The 18029-nt window shown below is 33.1% G+C and overlaps 1 protein-coding gene across 8 annotated transcripts in view; it reads left to right on the forward strand.

Moving 5' to 3' along the window:
* CNKSR2 (connector enhancer of kinase suppressor of Ras 2) overlaps positions 1–18029 on the forward strand; it is a 286492-nt gene that overhangs the window by 150212 nt on the left and 118251 nt on the right. For 4 of the 8 annotated variants that reach the window (XM_027963027.2, XM_027963028.2, XM_027963031.3 and 1 more), the window contains exons 9-10: positions 7275–7421; positions 17228–17361. In XM_027963027.2, the coding sequence (XP_027818828.1) occupies positions 7275–7421; positions 17228–17361 (281 nt within the window). The remainder of the gene's footprint in view (positions 1–7274; positions 7422–17227; positions 17362–18029) is intronic. The other 4 variants (XM_027963029.2, XM_027963030.2, XM_060407735.1 and 1 more) reach the window with 1 other exon arrangement.

Here is an 18029-nt window from a genome sequence, read left to right on the forward strand (position 1 = left end):
TCAGTGTCCAAGTTGGGGGTTACATTTAAACTAGTAAGACTTGCCATTGTTTACAGACACTGAATTTGCTACCTGGACAAATCAGGAAGATACTATTTGTAGTTTAGCATATGTGAAAAACATATTATCTTTAATAATATGACATACTTGGTATCAGATGTATAGGTGGATTTTTAAAGGTCCATGAACTTTAGTATGAATGAAATATTCTATTAAATATTGAAAAAGAAAAACCTGGACTATTTATATTTTTCTAGAAAACCTTCCTAACTGTTTCTATAATGTATATGATGAAGCAGAATATTTCTACAACAAATAGCAACTATATCCATTGTTACTATGGATATATATTATTATAGATATTATGGATATTATATATTATTATGGAAAATATTTTTCTTGTCATAAATCACTGTGACTTTAGGTCTGAAATATCCACTCTAATTTTTTTTCCAAATGTTTATTAGAAAGTTTATTTGGTAATTTGAGGTAAAGAATGTTTATTATAGCTTTAGTATCAAGTATATTACGTTTAGAGAAAAACTTAATACTACATCTTAGTTTTATATACAAAACGAAATTCCCTTTTGACCTTTAAGGCACTTCATTATCTTGGAAACATCCACATTCTCGTGTCACCATGCCATATCACTAGTTATCAACAAACATGCATTAAGTCTCTGCCTTTTTTTTAATGCATTGATTGCAGGTATATCCAGAAAAATGAGACTCAGTTTTGATTCTCAAAATAAAACCCTCAATATCCAGTTTTGTGAGGGTAGATGAAGGACGTGAGGAAAAATAGATAGCTTTAATAAGCAGCAGTGCATGTAAAATGCCATTAGAGAGATGTAAGATCACATGAGGAAAATAAGATCCTAGCTATAAGAGGCTGTATGATGGGTGTTGCATTTAATAAGTGCCATTACGGATACATAAGATTTTATAGGTGGGAGAAGAAAAATGCAAGTATCTATATAATAGAAGGGTACTTTTGCTGAGAAGAAAAGCACAATGTTGAAGGGCAACATAATACTAACTTAACCAATTGTTCCACCCATACTGAACTAATGAGAATTGCTCAAACTGGTTTTAACTTGTCTCAGGGCTTTCTTCAGTCCCTCAGCTTCCATATCCTCTTCACGTGTCCACTTCCTAAGAAATTCAGCCTAGGCTAATAGGAAACCTTTCCTGGACCATCAAGAATGGGTTAGCTGCCCTTTGGGGGGCTCCCATTATCCATTCTGTAGGGGTACTTCAGTTCAGTTCAGCTGCTCAGTCGTATCCGACTCTTTGCAACCCCATGAATCGCAGCACGCCAGGCCTCCCTGTCCATCACCAGCTCCCGGAGTTCACTCAAACTCACGTCCATTGAGTCAAGCGATGCCATCCAGCTATCTCATCCTCTGTCGTCCCCTTCTCCTGCCCCCAATCCCTCCCAGCATCAGAGTCTTATTTATCGTAAATACTTACTGAGCTGCTCATCTCTCCCCTGCTCATTATGCTTTTTAAAGAGTCACAGGTTGTGCTGCAGGCACCATTGCACCCATAATACATGGAAGGCACACATCACTATTTAGTGATTTTATAAGTTATAATATCTAATCTTAAAAAATTAACATATTCTAGACATGGGCAAGTCACTGCCTTCAAGAAGCTCATTGTATAGAATAGCTGTTTTCAAACAGTGTTTCCTGACCAGCAGCATCAGCATCATTTGGGAACTTGAGGAAAAAAAGTGTAGATTCTAGGGCCCCACCTCACACCTACTGGATCAAAAACTGGTATTTCCAGGTGATTCTAACACATTCTGAAGTTTAAGAACTACATTAAAGAGAAATTATAGGAGATAGTGATGGCCATATTGGCGCAGGGTCTATTATAGGAATTGACTTTTTAGTTAGGCCTTTGATGAGCTTTTCAAGTGTTTTGAGGAAAAGAACACTTTTATGCTTTAGCAGTATATTGGAGCTGCAAAAGACTAGTAGTAGAAAAAGCAGTTAGGACTCTTAAGTCTAACAACCTGGTATTCAAGACAGATAAAGGAATGAAAAGATGTATTAATTGCCAGAGTCTGTTCTTCAGGATGGGCTTCCCAGGTGACATGGTGGTAAAGAATCCACCTGAATGCAGGACACACAAGAAACACAGATTGGATCCCTGGGTAGGGAGGATCCCCTGGAGCAGGAAATGGCAACCTGCTCCAGTATTCTTGGCTGGGAAATCCCATGGACAGAAGAGGCTACAGTCCATGTGGTTGCAAAAGGTTGGACACGACTGGGTAAGCACACACATTCTTCAGGATAGATGTGTATTAAAAACGGGGAACTGTTGTAGGTGACTCCATGCTCAAAACTTGAGAGGATGATGGGGAACTTTTTATTGTTGCTGTTGAATCAAGTGTTGCATTCATTTGTACTACCAATGGAATATTTAGAGGAGGATGTTTGCTGTCATAATGCCTTGTGCTTTAGAATCAAACAGACTTGAATGAATTCTGGCTTTGCAACTTACTATGTTTCTGTTGGGCTTCCCTGGTGGCTCAGATGGTAAAGAATCTGCCTGCAATGTGGAAACCCTAGGTTTGATCCTTGGCTTGGGAAAATGCCCTGGAGAAGGGAACAGCTACCCACTTCAGTATTCTGGCTTGGAGAATTACATGTTTCTATTAAAAATCTTGACCAAGAAAATTTAGTTAATCTCTTTTCGCTTCAGTTTCTTCACATGTAAAGTGGGTTTAATAGTTTACTTCTGGGGCTATTGTAAGAATGAAGATATAAATAAAAGGAATGCAGTATGAAGCCTCTAGCACAGTGAATTACTGGTGCTTGATTATTCAGTAGCTATTAGTATGGATGAATGAACTGTTGAAAATATGCCACAACTTCTTCATAGGGATTGGGGACAGTTAGGAGATTTGTGAGTCATGCTGAAAGTTGTTAGTGGAAGTTCTGGAAACAAGAGTTTTTTGTAAGAAGACAGCATGAAGTATTAGGGGAATAACACTTAGCCTGGAGGAAACACTTGCATGTATTGGTTGTGAGGAGGAAGAAAGATGGAGGACAAGTATTCAGAGTTGTATCAGGACCATATCCATTTACTACAAAGCTCAACTGTTGTCATCTATTTGTGCTTTTCTGCCCATTCTGCATAGTAAAGTTGTAACGTATTGTGATTTTTGAAGTCTAATTATTTAGCCTGTGCAGTAATACATAAACATCTCTTTTGGTGTTGAGTTCACTTTTTCACAAGTCTACCAGTTCCTTTTTGGATGTCTTTGATTATTAGAATGTTTTTCTTTGTATCCCAAACTCACTTAAACCTTATTTAGTTCCTTTCCATATTAGTGGGTTATACTTTTATATTAGCAGCCACTAGAATCCCTGGTTTTCCTTCTTTCAAAGCTCCATCTCCTAGTACAGAAAGACTTTCATTGCAGCCAATGTAAAGTATATAATTATTTTTCATATTACTGTTATATCTTCACATGGCTTTTAATTCAAGTCTATCAAACTTAATACTTTAAAATGATAGCCAGAAACTCAAATGAGGAAATAGAAAAATAAGCTTGAAAAATGATTAACACACATTGATATATTTCACTTATTTTGATATTTGTGTACCATATCATTTAGCTCTGGAATGGGGCTCCCAAATTTCTTGAAGTTGTAACCCATATACTTGCCTCATTTCATAATATTAATACCATCTACTCATGTCCCCCTATAATCTGTCAACCATAAGTATCTTAGTAGCAGAGAAATAAATTTATTTTAATAATTCACTATACTTATGTTTGAAGATATGTGAGGATACACAGAACCAGAGCTGAGAATCGTTTTTCCTAGAGCTCTAAGACCACACCACATCTGCCCTTGAGTAGAACTTGGTACAATCCAATATATGGGTACAGTTGTTAAGCATAATATGCAGTAGAAAAGGCAGAAAGTAATGAAGAAATTATCCAAGTCAGGGAGCTTGAGAAAGGACTAAGGAAAAATAGGATTATTCATATGAGAGGCATGTTGTCTGGTTGCTGTTTATGGGTATACAAATACTGGGTTGGACTGATATAGCTAAAACCTATCTGTTATTAAGAAAAATTTTACATGTAAACTGGGAATTACACAGCCTACTTCATTACATTACTATTCAGCAGTTTCCACAAAAACGTAAACTAACACTTACGTGAGGAACCTATTGAAATCATTCATTGAATTAAAAAGGATAATGTAGGTCTTATTATGAATAGTTGAGTAATAATTTTGTTTTTCTTTTGACAGTTACATAAAAGAATAATGTACAGAGCAGATGTCATTTCCCCATCACTATCTTTTACTGTTCTACATAGTGTTGCCTTTCTGGTTCTTTTTGTGGGAATTTTCCATCCATAACAAACAGTCCTAATGAGATAATTCAGAAAATTCATGATTTTCTAACTGGAATATTACTCTTAGACTAGGTCCATTATCAATATTTTGTTGGCTTTATTGTTTATAAAACACATGTTTATTGCCAAAAGTTTAGGAAATTAAAGAGTAAATGAGAAAATATATATTACAGTCTTTATTACCCTTTAATGTAACCATTGTTAATAGTGGTATATAGCTTTCTGTGTTTTCTCTATTTATATGCATATTTTTACAAAAGTAAAATTGAATTGCATTAGCTACATTTAAACTTTTTCTACACAAATTTTATGCCCCATGCTAATGGACATTTGCATAATGTACAGTTTTTGTTTGGTTTAAACGGCACTGCAACATACATGTTGCACATTTATCTCTATGCTTTTATCCAGTCATTTCCTTTTGGCAGTGGAAGTTGAATTTGAGAGCCAAAGATAAATATATGTATGGATCACTTTTGTTTAAAAGACTGCTAATCGAATGTCAGTGAGTGTGGTAAGGCTGATTAAAAAGTAATAAAGTTATATAATTTTTTGCAATTAAATAACATTCATTCAGCTATAAAATTTAAGGCTTCCCAGGTGGTGCAGTGGTAAACATTCCACCTGCCAATGCAGGAGATGCAAGAGACACAGGTTCAAGCCCTAGGTTGGGAAGATTGACTGGAGAAGGAAATGACAACCCACTCCAGTGTTCTGGCCTGGAATATCCCATGGAGAGAGGAGCCTGGTGGGCTACAGTCCATGGGGTCACAAAGAGTTGGATATGCCTGAGTGACTGAGCATGCACATAAAATTTAAATCTAACCAAATTATTACTTTGTCATCAAAAATAAATTTCACTTTCTCATGGAGAAACATTTCTGTTTTTTGGAATTGCATACTCAAAAAGAGCATAGAGAAATTGTGAAAGAGTAGGATGAATCGAATTACACTAAATGTTACACTGGAAAACCCAATCAAGCCCTAAGAAGTTTCAATTAGTGACATGATTATGTCATAGAATAAAATGAAGAGAAATTGGTACATAAATATCAATATGTAATTCGTTGTCTAGAGTAGATAGGCTGAAAGAAGGTTACAGCAATATTGACTGCTTTAGTATCATTAGCAATTATCTAAATGAATAAAATAAATGATAAAATGTGGTTATCATTAATAAGTTGTTCATAAACTCTTTGTATAAACAGTATGTTTTCTCCCTCCAAACCTGATATTCAAAAATATGCTCACTTATTTTTTTGGCAAGCAAAATTAATACTTGAATTTGAACTAACTTTGCTTTGATCTTGGCTCATAGAAATGGCTGTAAGGACACTTCTTAGCCATCAGAAGAATCAGAATCAGTGTACCTTTGGGGATGTAATAATCTCCACTTATATATAATGGGAGACATTTGACCAATATCATTGCTGTAGCTGATCCACATTCAAGTGATTTTTTAAAAAATTGACAGCCTGTTATTCATGTTAGGCAAGTATCATAATGATCATTTTGATTCCTGAGACCCTGAGGTTTTAAGCATTATAATATCTTGCTTCCTTTTTGTCCTCTTTCTCTTCACCATCGCTCAGTTTAGCTAGAGTAGAAGCTGTAGTTTAAATGAATGGTCTGTCATATAAACTAAAGTATCTCATTATCCTTCAGTGGCTGTGGTCCAGAGTACCTCTTTCATCATAGTCTCTGGGATCTGTGCTAATTTGGATGAAAGTGCTCATTCTTTACAGCTTGAGCATTATCTCCCAGGCAAAAACATGGTGAATAGGCACAGGCATCCATTCCCTTTCATTTGGGTGCCTAGGAAGAAACTAGATCATTTTCAGACCATTGGCTGAATCTTGCTTGCAATCCAGGATAAATTTTGACCCACTGTATTTATATAACACATTTATATAATTTATGTAGCATAAATTTCTAATCCATTAGAGTTGGAAGAAATGGTTGTCTCTCTTAAATGTGAAATATATTGTTTTAAACCTTGGAATAATAGATGTTTTTAATGTGTTTCTTTAAAGAATACTTCTAGGATTTCAAATAACTGCATAACCAGTATGTCTTAAAAGCAAATTAACAAATATTCAATAATGTAAAAGAATAAGTAATGTAACATGGATAACAGTTGAGTCAGGTTTTTGGACATTTATCAAGTACTTCTGTTTAATTATACAATATGTTTGGGGTGATATCCACATATCACATGATGGCTTCATTAAATTTAGTTTATTTTAAATTTATAGAGTCTTTTGGAACACATTTTCAATAGCTGCTGCATTGGAGTAGCATTACCTTGTCATTTCTTACTCTATATTGTGGTTAAAGGTTTATTTGATCAATCCTGTCTTCCACGCTCAGAATGTCACCTTGGTGTGTCAGTACTAGCTACTGGTAGTGTAATGTCAGTCTCACTTAGGGACACTAGTACCACATATCTCTAAAAGATGGTGATGAGCAAGCATGTGGTTTAATTTGTAAGTTCAGGACATTGCCAAATCTTTGTTTCAGGCATGCGGATTCTTAAATTGTAAGTTGTGAACAAAGCTTGGATCTACACCTTGTGCAGCATTAATAATGCCATAATTTCTTTTAATTCTAAATTATTCTATTGGTTGGATACCATCTTAGTCTCTGCTTTGACTTGTAAATGTCCATTGTTATCTCATAATGATATGGACTCTAATGCAATAACATGGTTAGTCAATTCAAAAATAAAATATCTTTTTGAGTTTATAGCTCCTGAAAACTGATAGGATGGTACACCAATTATGTGGTTTTCTTTTTTTTCTTACTAATCTTATTAAAGGGGGAGAACATTAAATCTTTGAATACTGTACCTCAATTTTATTGTAATGATTTTGCTGGTTACCAGGTGGGGTGGCAGTTGAAAAATTTGGTGAATGCACTACGAGAGGACCCGAGTGGTGTTATCTTAACTTTGAAAAAGCGACCTCAGAGCATGCTTACCTCAGCACCAGCTTTACTGAAAAATATGAGATGGAAGCCCCTTGCTCTGCAGGTAATGAAGCTTAATCATAAGTCATACACCATCATTTTAGCCATAGATTATCTCAGTAATGCTTCTTTATTGTGCCTCATCTCAGCAGCATATGGATTAATCTTGTATGCTTTTGAAAATTTGTTTGTGAAATGATCTCTTCACAGCTGATCCTAATAGGCTTAATTGTGATGAAATTTCAAAATCACTATAACTAAAATCAAATGATAAAGAACCCTGCCTTAATTTTTAAACATTTTAAAGCATAATTCCAAAGAAAAGCACAAGTTATTTGAAGCTAAAATGTGGATAGAAATGAAAGTGAGAGGTTTCATTTTGTGATATAATCTTCCATTTAAAAGTTATATCCATATACACTTCTTGAAGAAACTAGATAATAGTTTATAGAATTCTTTTAAATCAGCTCATGAGATCAGAATAGTTGTTTTTGAACCGTAGGTAGAGAAAGTTTTAGATAGTAATTAAAATGTACCTATTACATTCTTCCTGATGGATCATTTTTTTCATTTCCACCATGTACAAAGGCAAAAACAGGGAAATTGTTACATTAGAAATTCTGCATTTTTCTTCAGCATGAAACATCACTCTAAAATGTTACTCTGAATGTTGATAAATTAGGTTCATTAAGAACCAGAGGTATCTAGGAATTGATAAAAATATTCTGATTGATAAAGACAAGGAAATAATACATTTTCTTCCTTTTCAGTCAGGCTATAATGTTTAAACACATCATAGAAGAAAATTTTACTCTTCACAAGACCTGCACTTTTAAAACAGAAGACCATTACTTTTCATAGAAGTTTAATTTTTAAAAATTAAAGTCACCCATTGAAATAGAACATTTCCTGTTCAGATTAAAAAGAAACGCAATAAATGAAAATGTCATTGTTATCGCTGCTATTAAGTTCTGTGTTAGTACCTTACACCAGTCTTGATTTTTTTTCCCCCCCCTGAAATCCTCAATTTTTCATTACACATGAATGGCCTTATAGATTATAATGATTTCTCATTGTTTAAAACTTTCCTACTTCTTGGCCTCAAAGTTGCATTATACTTAAATAAGATAAAAATATAAAAAGAACATTAAGATCTTTAAATTTTTAATGTGAATCTATTTTTTCAAATAAAGATATATAAAACTATATTTTAAACTATATTAATATGTCCAAATGCACTTGACTTGCAGTATATGTTTATTATCAAAGATTTTTGATGATCATTAAAGTTTAGAGACCAGTATTTGACTCATTAATTCATAGATTAGCAAATCAGACCTTCCCATCACATCATTTTATTTTCTCACTACGTTGTAAGTTACTTTGTTGTTCCACTCTGTAGTTTTCTATTGACATGTCTTCCTCAAAGATCCTTCTTCAGAGCCTGAAAGGTGGGAACCCTGAAGAAGAGACCCTTTCAGCCATTAAGTTTTCTTCTCTATATGTGTGGTTAAATTTAACAGCTTCTCTCTAGAACCTTCTGCTTCACAGTGAACACCAAAAAGACGCTAATTTCTTGTTGATCCATGAACTCTATTTGAGGGAATACCTCTAGAAAATAAATTGATGATTTGGTCCCCATTTAGGTTATTTTCCACGAGCACAAACTGGGGAATTAAGCTAGTGATAATATCTAGTTAAGAATCGTTTTTATAGAAAATTGTAAAATAATTGAAAGACTTTTTTTTCTTTGCTACACATACATTTGGTGTGTGTGTTTAAACCCAGAGAACAAAGACTTTAATTTTTTAAATTGTTCTACACCATTCCTTAATTATAATAGATACTTAAGACACTGTTTCTAGGTTCATTCCTAAATGCCAAGAAATGTGCCTCATCAGATCACTAAGTATATTTATTCCTTATTGCCTATTCAGTTACTGTGAGTATACTTGTAAATTTACTTTTTCAGAATGCTGAATTCAGAAAAAAATAAAATCAGTATTTACATAAGTGCTTATATGTGTTGACATTTTTATAAATTCGTTATTTCACCTGCATTTAGTTCACCTAAAATGTATTGTCCAAGCTCGACTCTTTATAGATGAACAATACTATTAATGGGTTGGAGGAGGCAAGGAGAGACCCTGCTTTCAACTTTGAAAATTGACTTTAAGAAGCAGAAGAAAGAGTAGTTTTAAGTAAATATTTACAGGTGGTAGTAAAACAAAGTCTTAAGAGTAAGGGCAATGGATTAGTCCTATAACATAGCACACCACTACCAAATCTCCCACCACCATATCTTCCTAAGACCTGAAATTGTACCATTACAGAGTTTCATTTTGGTATTAAGGCTTGGGCTTGTGCTAAAATGCAAAAAGACACCAGAAGCATAATGGAAACTATCTGGTTAGGATTTTAAGAGAATGAATACAACCAAAATGGACAAAGCTTGAAGATTCCAGGATCTGGAGGTTGTAAGTAGACTGCTTCCAGAAGGGGAAAAATCAAAGAAATAGTGGGATGATCAAGTCTTACAGGCTGTTGTGGATTCTTTGTAACTTTGCCTGAGACTACATATTTTTCCTAGTGGCCAAGAAAGGACCTCATATGTGAAACTTAAGTGCTTAATGTAGCAACAGTCCCCTGTGCAGACACAAGCGCCATTCTTACTGTAGTCCTGCTTCTGGTGTGTTGGAGCCAAAATGCCCATTAACTCACCTGAATACAAATTTGCATGTTCAAGCGTGAAGAATTGGACATTAGGTTATTTCTTCATAGGGTATACCAATAGTCTATTAAGAATTTTTTCAAATAGAGTTTACAAAAAGAAACAATCTGTGGCATATATTTAACCTCAATACATACATTTCATCTTTTTCTTTTATGATACCAGGCTTAGTATTTTCAGATAAAGTATAGCTAAATTTGTGTAGTTTGGAGCTAGATGCTAATACATGCCTCTCATAAAGAGAACAACTTCATTCTAACAAAGGAATAATTATTTTTTAAACTAATAAGGAAATAATTTGTACCTGCACAACTAAAATATAACCTTATCTACCTTAAGGTAGAAGATTTTTGAGGAATACACATGTTTTAATAAAAGTCATTTTCGTTCTAAAACGAATAGTAGCTTCTATTATTAATTAACTCCAGTGACAAATTTTAATCTGGATTTTCTTTTGAAAATCATTTGTGGAATTATAGCCAAATAAGCAAAAGCATACAATTCAACTTCATGCTCACAGAGCAATTTCATTAGTACATTTCATGAAATTTGGCAACTCTTGTTAAACTTGATTTCTCAAATATTTTGCAATAGAACTGAAAGACTTAAAGATATTTTAGTCAAATACTACAAGCAGATTTAATCTGGAATTGAATTTGTTGTCATCTGCACCCATTTATATATAGTAGAGATGGTCTACCTGAGGTAGAATCTTTTATTCTGAGAAAGCAAACTAGCAATTCCTTGCTTTCTGAGAACTGTTTTTACAACATGTCCTTGGTAGCACCCTCTACTAATGTCCTGGATTTTGGTAAGCATGGTGGTTGCTTATGGTCAAGTCCTTGAAATTGAATGAAAAAATCCTGGGGAATTATGGATAAACCTCAGTGTATATTTTTTGATGTTTGTAGTCTTAAATTAGCGTGCATAGGTCACCAGCTTGCACGAGTGGTATTGTTTTCTTCTTAAAAGAGATGTATGGGAGAATTAGCTGGACACTGGTGAGAATATTGATTGAAATCATCACTGGGAATCAACAATTTTAAACATTTAGGAACCCAACTTTTTTTTTTTTGGTGAAAATGCATCTCAAAAATAATCACTAAAATCAGTGCTGGAATTCGATTTACTGATACAGGTTTCATTAGACATTTTTAATGTAAAATGATATCAAGCTGTATGGTTAGAATTGCTCCTAGACTGTTCTAATCCATAAGTCTTTTATATTGAAGTGATCATTTTTTGTGTGGTTTTTGTGCTTTTCACTTTAAATGTTATTGCTTAGCATTACCTTGATGCCATTTTTACAGGATATTTAAATTAAATACATTTGCACAGAAAGAAATGGAAAGCAAATAGTCGTAGTAGTCAGTTTTGTCTATCAACTGGTGCAGCGACTGAAGAACACTGATAATGTTACATCTCAAATACATAGGAATATGAATGGTTGAAGTCACTGTAAAAATAAAAACATAAGCAATAATAAAATTTATTTTAATATGAAAGTTATAGGATGGGGTGGCCAAAGAAACATTAGAAGCAAAGTTTATATGTTTCTGAGAATTTTGCTTTAAAAGCATGTTTTGGAGGAAGGAAGGTAACTAATATTAGATATGACACTAGAGAAGAAAATAAGTTTTAACTAAAAATGTAATTGTGCTGACTGGGAGGCAGAAACAATTACATGTTTTACATGCTCAAGTTAGTAAATAGCTGTAAGCAGTTGTCACATCAGATTTTTGTTCACCAGTGTTTAAGCAAATTAATTAAAGGATCTAAATCACATTTGTGGTTTTCAACCAAATGCTTTCAAAATGTTAACACAGACTACAAATAATCACCTAATATAAAAAATTATTTTTTAGTTTTTCTATTCTTTGGCTTCCTATTCTTTCTTTAGTTAATATCCTAAAAATAATGTGTAGTGTAAGGTGAAAAAATTGGAAGCTCAGTTTTAATGTTGCAGTGTTAACTATGCCCATAAGAGTGGACAGCATAAATACCCTAGTGGTAGTTTCAGTAGTGTGCAAATTTTGATGATTAATTGGAAAAAGCCATTTTTTGATGTGATTCTAAAGTGTATATTATTTGTGTGTTATATAATCATGTACATAATTTTATGCCCATAGATCTGTTTTTAACTTATATAGATAAAGCTTCCTGATCAAATCTGTGGTTGAAAAAAAATGTTTTTTTCTTTGTAGTCTGATAAGAAAGAGAAGATTACATGCTTTAAGAAGAAGACTCAAGTCTTTTGTATTTATAAATTTGTATTTTAGAAAAAGCTGAGAAAAAAACAGAGTGGGAGAATTTAGAATACATGTGTTTCTCTTACTTAGACTCTTTTCAAATCATTGAATACTTAAGAAAATCTTACCCAGGAAAAATTATGCCCAATAATTTTCCAAATTAGATCTAGTATTCTTTATATGATCAAGAAATTTACAAGATTGTTTGCAACTTCTTGCCTCCCAAAATCCAGAATACATTTTCTCTGGAGCATTTCTTTAGATGTCTCAGAGTTGCTAACATAAAACAATATTCTGGTACTTGTATTGGAATTATAATAAAAATGTGTTTGAACTAAGGGCTTGTGTGAATGTTCTGTGCTAAAATAATGGGGTATTGTGTTCCAGTTGAGTCTGTATTTATTCCCAAGAGTGAAGAAAATTAATGGCCAGGTTTTCTACTTGATGTAATCACTCATATTCCAATGAGTATTTTCCCTCTGGAAGACAAAGCAAACTCTTTGTGATATTTGCATTAGTGAGTTCTACAGATAACTGCATAATGTGTAATGCACCATTTTCATCTTTTAACATTGGGGCAGTCTTTATGTCATTGATTCCATTCAAGTCTTTATATAGCTCTATGAAAGCTGGGTCACTTACCAGATAGATGGACAACTAAATTAAGATATGCTTGCCAGGAGTTCTTAATATGTAAAATGTTTCCAATAAAACCTTTAACTTTAACTGTAGTTTTTTAGGTATAGCCGCTCTTCTCTCATAGTCTTTAAGGCCGTATGGTTTTCAGAGGTACATTAATGCCTTCCAGATGTGCTCAGTTACCTTAGAGATGTTAGAATCTCTAACAAGGAAAGGCCCTGAGCCATCAGAGGACTTAAAGTGAGATTTCAGTGATCCCTTACAAAAGCTGAAAATTTTAGTTTATACTAATCACAGCCTCCCAATGATGTTTAAACTGGAGGAGTAGGATCTTTTTACTAAATTCATCACTCATGATTCAGAGGAAGATTTGTGCCGTGCCATATTTTGGGATACAGTTTAAAGGTATTTATAGAGTTCAAACTGACAATATGAGAAATGTATGTGTACGTAATATAATATACTTCTGAGTCCTGTTCATAGTAGTAACTTATCATTAATTGACTAAGGTTATAACTGTATACTTGAAGAGAGGCATATATGATCATTTTATTTACGATTTGGATATTTCAAAATACGCATGCCTGTGCCCCAAAAAATCTGTCATAGATTTCTTTTAGAAGAGTAACAGTATGTATGCAAAATATGTTCTTCCTGTTGGGGCTTCATTGAATCTGGAAGGAAAGCTTTGTCATTAGAACTATTGAGATATGAAAAATAAATTTTGTGGAAAGGTCCTTTCAGAAAATAAACCCACTTGGATAGAATCCAAGATGGATCCATGTCATCCTTGATTGCATACCGAAGTGGATCAAGTTATACTGAAGCTTCATGCTTGCTTGAGTTACAAGATGCAGTCTTAAAATACCCTTGTATTTTATCCATAAGTGATAATAATTCTTAATTTTCTTCCTATGCAGATTTTCCCATTATAAGAGAAAGAGTCAAAATAGCAAAGTGAAACAATTAAAAAAAATATTATCCTTTATTTCTACTTTTTTCCCTTAAATTGGAAATTCTTTATAGTACAATGGTAAACTACTTTCCTTATACTATTTTATGAAGAAATTATTAAAGTAAATGTTACCAAGGTAGGAAAAACTATCCTTCTGCATTATTATACTCACATACTTAGGTTTTTGTCTGAATTCAGGCGTATGTCTATTTTGAATTAAATCCAGAGAGAACTTTTTGATTGAGGGAAGCTGTGTTTTCCACTTCGTGTGTGTATTAGATAGTTGGTGGTAGGTATAATTTTAATGGCATTTGTTACACCTAGGAATTTCTCACTGATAATTTCAACTAATAGCATCATTTATTCTGTGCTTTATTTAGTCATATTTTGCCTATCTTTCTAATGTTCTTTAATGCCATTTTCATTCTTTTGTCATTTATATTTTGTAACGTTTCAATTCTTGTCCTAACTTAGAGCTTTTTAAAGGCGTTATAAATTATCACAAATTTCCTTTGGGGTTAAGTAGCTATTTCCATTTTCCCATGGAGATTCTATTTTGCCATACTTTATTTTTCCATTGCTTAATGTCTTCTTTAAAATATTCTCAAGAATAATGTTTACTTTTTAGTTTGAATTAGCTTAACAAAAATATACTGAATAAATTTATTATTTATCATGTGTCTTATACTTAGTACAAGGCATACTGATTTAATTAGCTAGATATCAGCATAACCCAATTTAAATGTTTTCTATGATTTACCAGTTATAAAGTAACTAGTAAGTAGAGTTAACTGAATCGACTAATTTCTTATTTCTCTGAAAGTATAAGTTGTTTTTTTCAACGACTTGAATTAATTGAACCAGCTGAGACAATCAAACCTGTTATTTGTTTAAGTATATCTGTCCTTTTCTTCTACATTTTTGCTAGTTTAACTGTGCTGAGAACATTAATAGCAAATCTGTGCTAAAAATAGAAACCTATAGAAAATATCAATTTGAAGGAAGTTGACATGACTAATATTTAAAGTTCCTGGAAGGAGAAAGATCAAGTACCCTAAATAGACAATCCTTGTAACACTCCAGGCAGAAGAAAATACTTTTATTGGTCCTTACCTCACACTTCACTTGTAATCACTGACTAATACTACTCCTTTTTTCCTTCCTTCCTACCTCTTTGTTTGGGGAGGACAGGGATAGATAACAAGAGAAATTATCTTTAGTTCTACAGATGGTAAAATAAAAGGAGAAAAGTCTCCAGAATTAAAGTAGTAATCCTAGAAAAGAAGAAAGAGAATAAAAAATGTTTAGATTATTTTTTTAATGTTATGTTTTTAGAACTTGTTTTTAAGTTCACTCATAGTGTTAAAGATAATTTAAAATACGAGCATATTAGAGCATTTAAAAAGCATACTGAATATACGTTTTTCTCTCAGTGCATCAGTTATAGAAAATGTTGGCAAGTAATGTACCGTGTAATGAATGTTTTCTTTACATTTCTATAATTATGAAATTTTGTTTAGATTTGTTGTTTAGTGTCATTTGTATTTAATAATAAGATATCCTGACAGGAAAAATTTGTAAACAATCACATTACAGATCACACTTAACCTAAAGATCCTATCTTTCAAAGATCTATTGGAGAGACTTGTAATACATTCTTAGAAAGAATTTAATTCTTTATTTCCTCAGGCTTCATGGTGTTCATCTGTACGGGCAACTCCTGATTACCTATATAAATTTCAGGATTTCCCATTGCCAAAATTTTTGTTTCTAAAAGACACACATAGTTTAACTTAGTGCTATTCCAAAGTCAGCATATTTAAATGTAGTTAAACAGCATAGCCTTTACTGTATGCTTTCAAAATAGATCAAAATTCTTCGATATGTCAACTTTCAGACTTTTTAAATATCATGTAAGATAAAGTATTCTAGAATCCCAAAATAAATTATCAATTATTTTTCCCTTCTCTCTCTCTTTCTTTAATTTCTATTTCACATAGATTAAAACTTAACCGTCATTTTGGCAGGATGTGTGATTTCAAGCTATTAAGGTGAGCTGTGTAAAAAGGAAGGTCAGAAACCATGAACTGAGCCATAAACTATGTAGCCTGCCCCAGGGACCTACATTGTATTGTGTTTATGCTTGGATTTTTGAACAAATTTTGTTTATCTGTACAAAAATATTGTCATAATATAAAATAGTTGTACTGTGCCATTTTTTAAGTGTCAAGCAATACATGTTAAAGTAATAGAACTATGGGTCTATATACAGCTATCCTAAAAGTGTTTTCATACTGGCTAAAATGGCAACATCTTGTCATGTGAAGATGCAGCTCATTTTGTGATCATCATTTTTGTTTGCAATTGCATTGAAGTTCTTATTTCTCAATGTTATTGTATATGTAGCTAATCAGTCAGATATCTGTAAGATGAACATGTGTGAATTTTAGTTTCACTTTAATTTCTCAAACCACAATATCATTTCCAAATGCTGTGATGCTTAGAATTGGGAGTGTTCATAAGTTAATGCACCCTGATGTATTGCTTAATTCAGTAAATAGAATATCTTAATTTTAAAAAATTATTTAATAGGTAAATACAGGCATGAAAATAAGATCTATAGATATACAATTAAAAGTTATTTTAAGCAATGGTAAATGTGTGTGCCTATGACAAGTGAAATGATTGTGTCACACTAATCACCATACTTTTGAAGATGTACCATAAAATGACTTTGAGAAGACAGTACTGTTTATGGAAGAAGTACATTTTCCTAGGAAATATTCTCATATTAGCCTTTCATACTCTATTTTTGTAACATTTTCTGAGAATCTGTGACTTTCTACTGACTTAGAGGTATAATGCATCTCTTTTGGGAAAAGATCTGAAATAATCTTTCTTGTATAATCAGTCAGGATATAACTGAACTCATTCTTTTGGAAGTTAGTCTTTATTATCTTTCTTTCAAAAGTGGGATTCTAACAAACCAAATTCAAATAAGTTTCTAACTGTGAGATAGATCTCTCCATTATGAAACACTGCGTGATATTATTACCTTACAAATAGCTTTAACTGATTATGCCACACAATAAGGTGAGTTAGGAACTAAATGGAAATCTGTTTGTTTTTGAAGATTCAAAGGAATATCCATGTGCTAAATAACATACTTCTTGATTTCAGCCAAGTTCAAAAACTTTGTAGAAATAGATCACTTAAAAATGATAACTATGTGTCATTGTTGTTGTTGTTTGTGTGTTGTTTGTGTGCGTATGTATTTTCTTTTTCATTTTAACCAGCCTCTTATACCTAGAAGTCCCACAAGCAGCGTTGCCACGCCTTCCAGCACCATCAGTACACCCACCAAAAGAGACAGTTCTGCCCTTCAGGATCTCTACATCCCCCCTCCTCCTGCAGAACCATATATTCCCAGGTATCAAACTAACCATCATTTTGTTCTGTGTAGCTTCCAGCCAAAGACTGACCTCAGTGCATGAAAACTGTGAAAGTAAATTCTCAAGGAACACCTTGAATATTTTCTCAGTTAAGAATTCTGAGCACATTCTGGAAAAAAAAAAAAAAACATTACATTATAGAGACTGTGGGCTTCCCAGGTGGCTCAGTGGTAAAGAATCCTCCTGCTAATGCAGGAGATGCAGGTTCAATCCCTCAGTTGGGATTATCCCCCAGAGGAGGAAGTGGCAACCCACTCCAGTATTCTTGCCTCGGAAATCCCATGGACAGAGGAGCTTGGCAGTTCACAGGGTCACAAAAGAGCTGAACATGGCTTAGCAACTAAACAACATAGAGACTTGTACTCTAGTTAGTAATAACAATAACCATGATTTGTATTAAACACTCTACATTAAATATCATATAAACATTATCTCATATAATAGGAAATAATAGGAAACTAATATAAAAGTAACAATTTAGAATTATTTTAGTAAGTGAAAAAAAATCAGTGAGGCTCTTTGACAAAGAAAAGAAATCTGAGGTTACTTTGGAGCATTCCATACTTTTCTCTAAATGACAAAGTTACAGGTAACTTTTATGCCTTCTTAAATGTATGTAATTAGGAAGTTTTTTTTTCTTGGATGA

The sequence above is a fragment of the Ovis aries genome, chromosome X, assembly GCF_016772045.2.
Source record: "Ovis aries strain OAR_USU_Benz2616 breed Rambouillet chromosome X, ARS-UI_Ramb_v3.0, whole genome shotgun sequence".
Taxonomy (NCBI): Eukaryota; Metazoa; Chordata; class Mammalia; order Artiodactyla; family Bovidae; genus Ovis; species Ovis aries.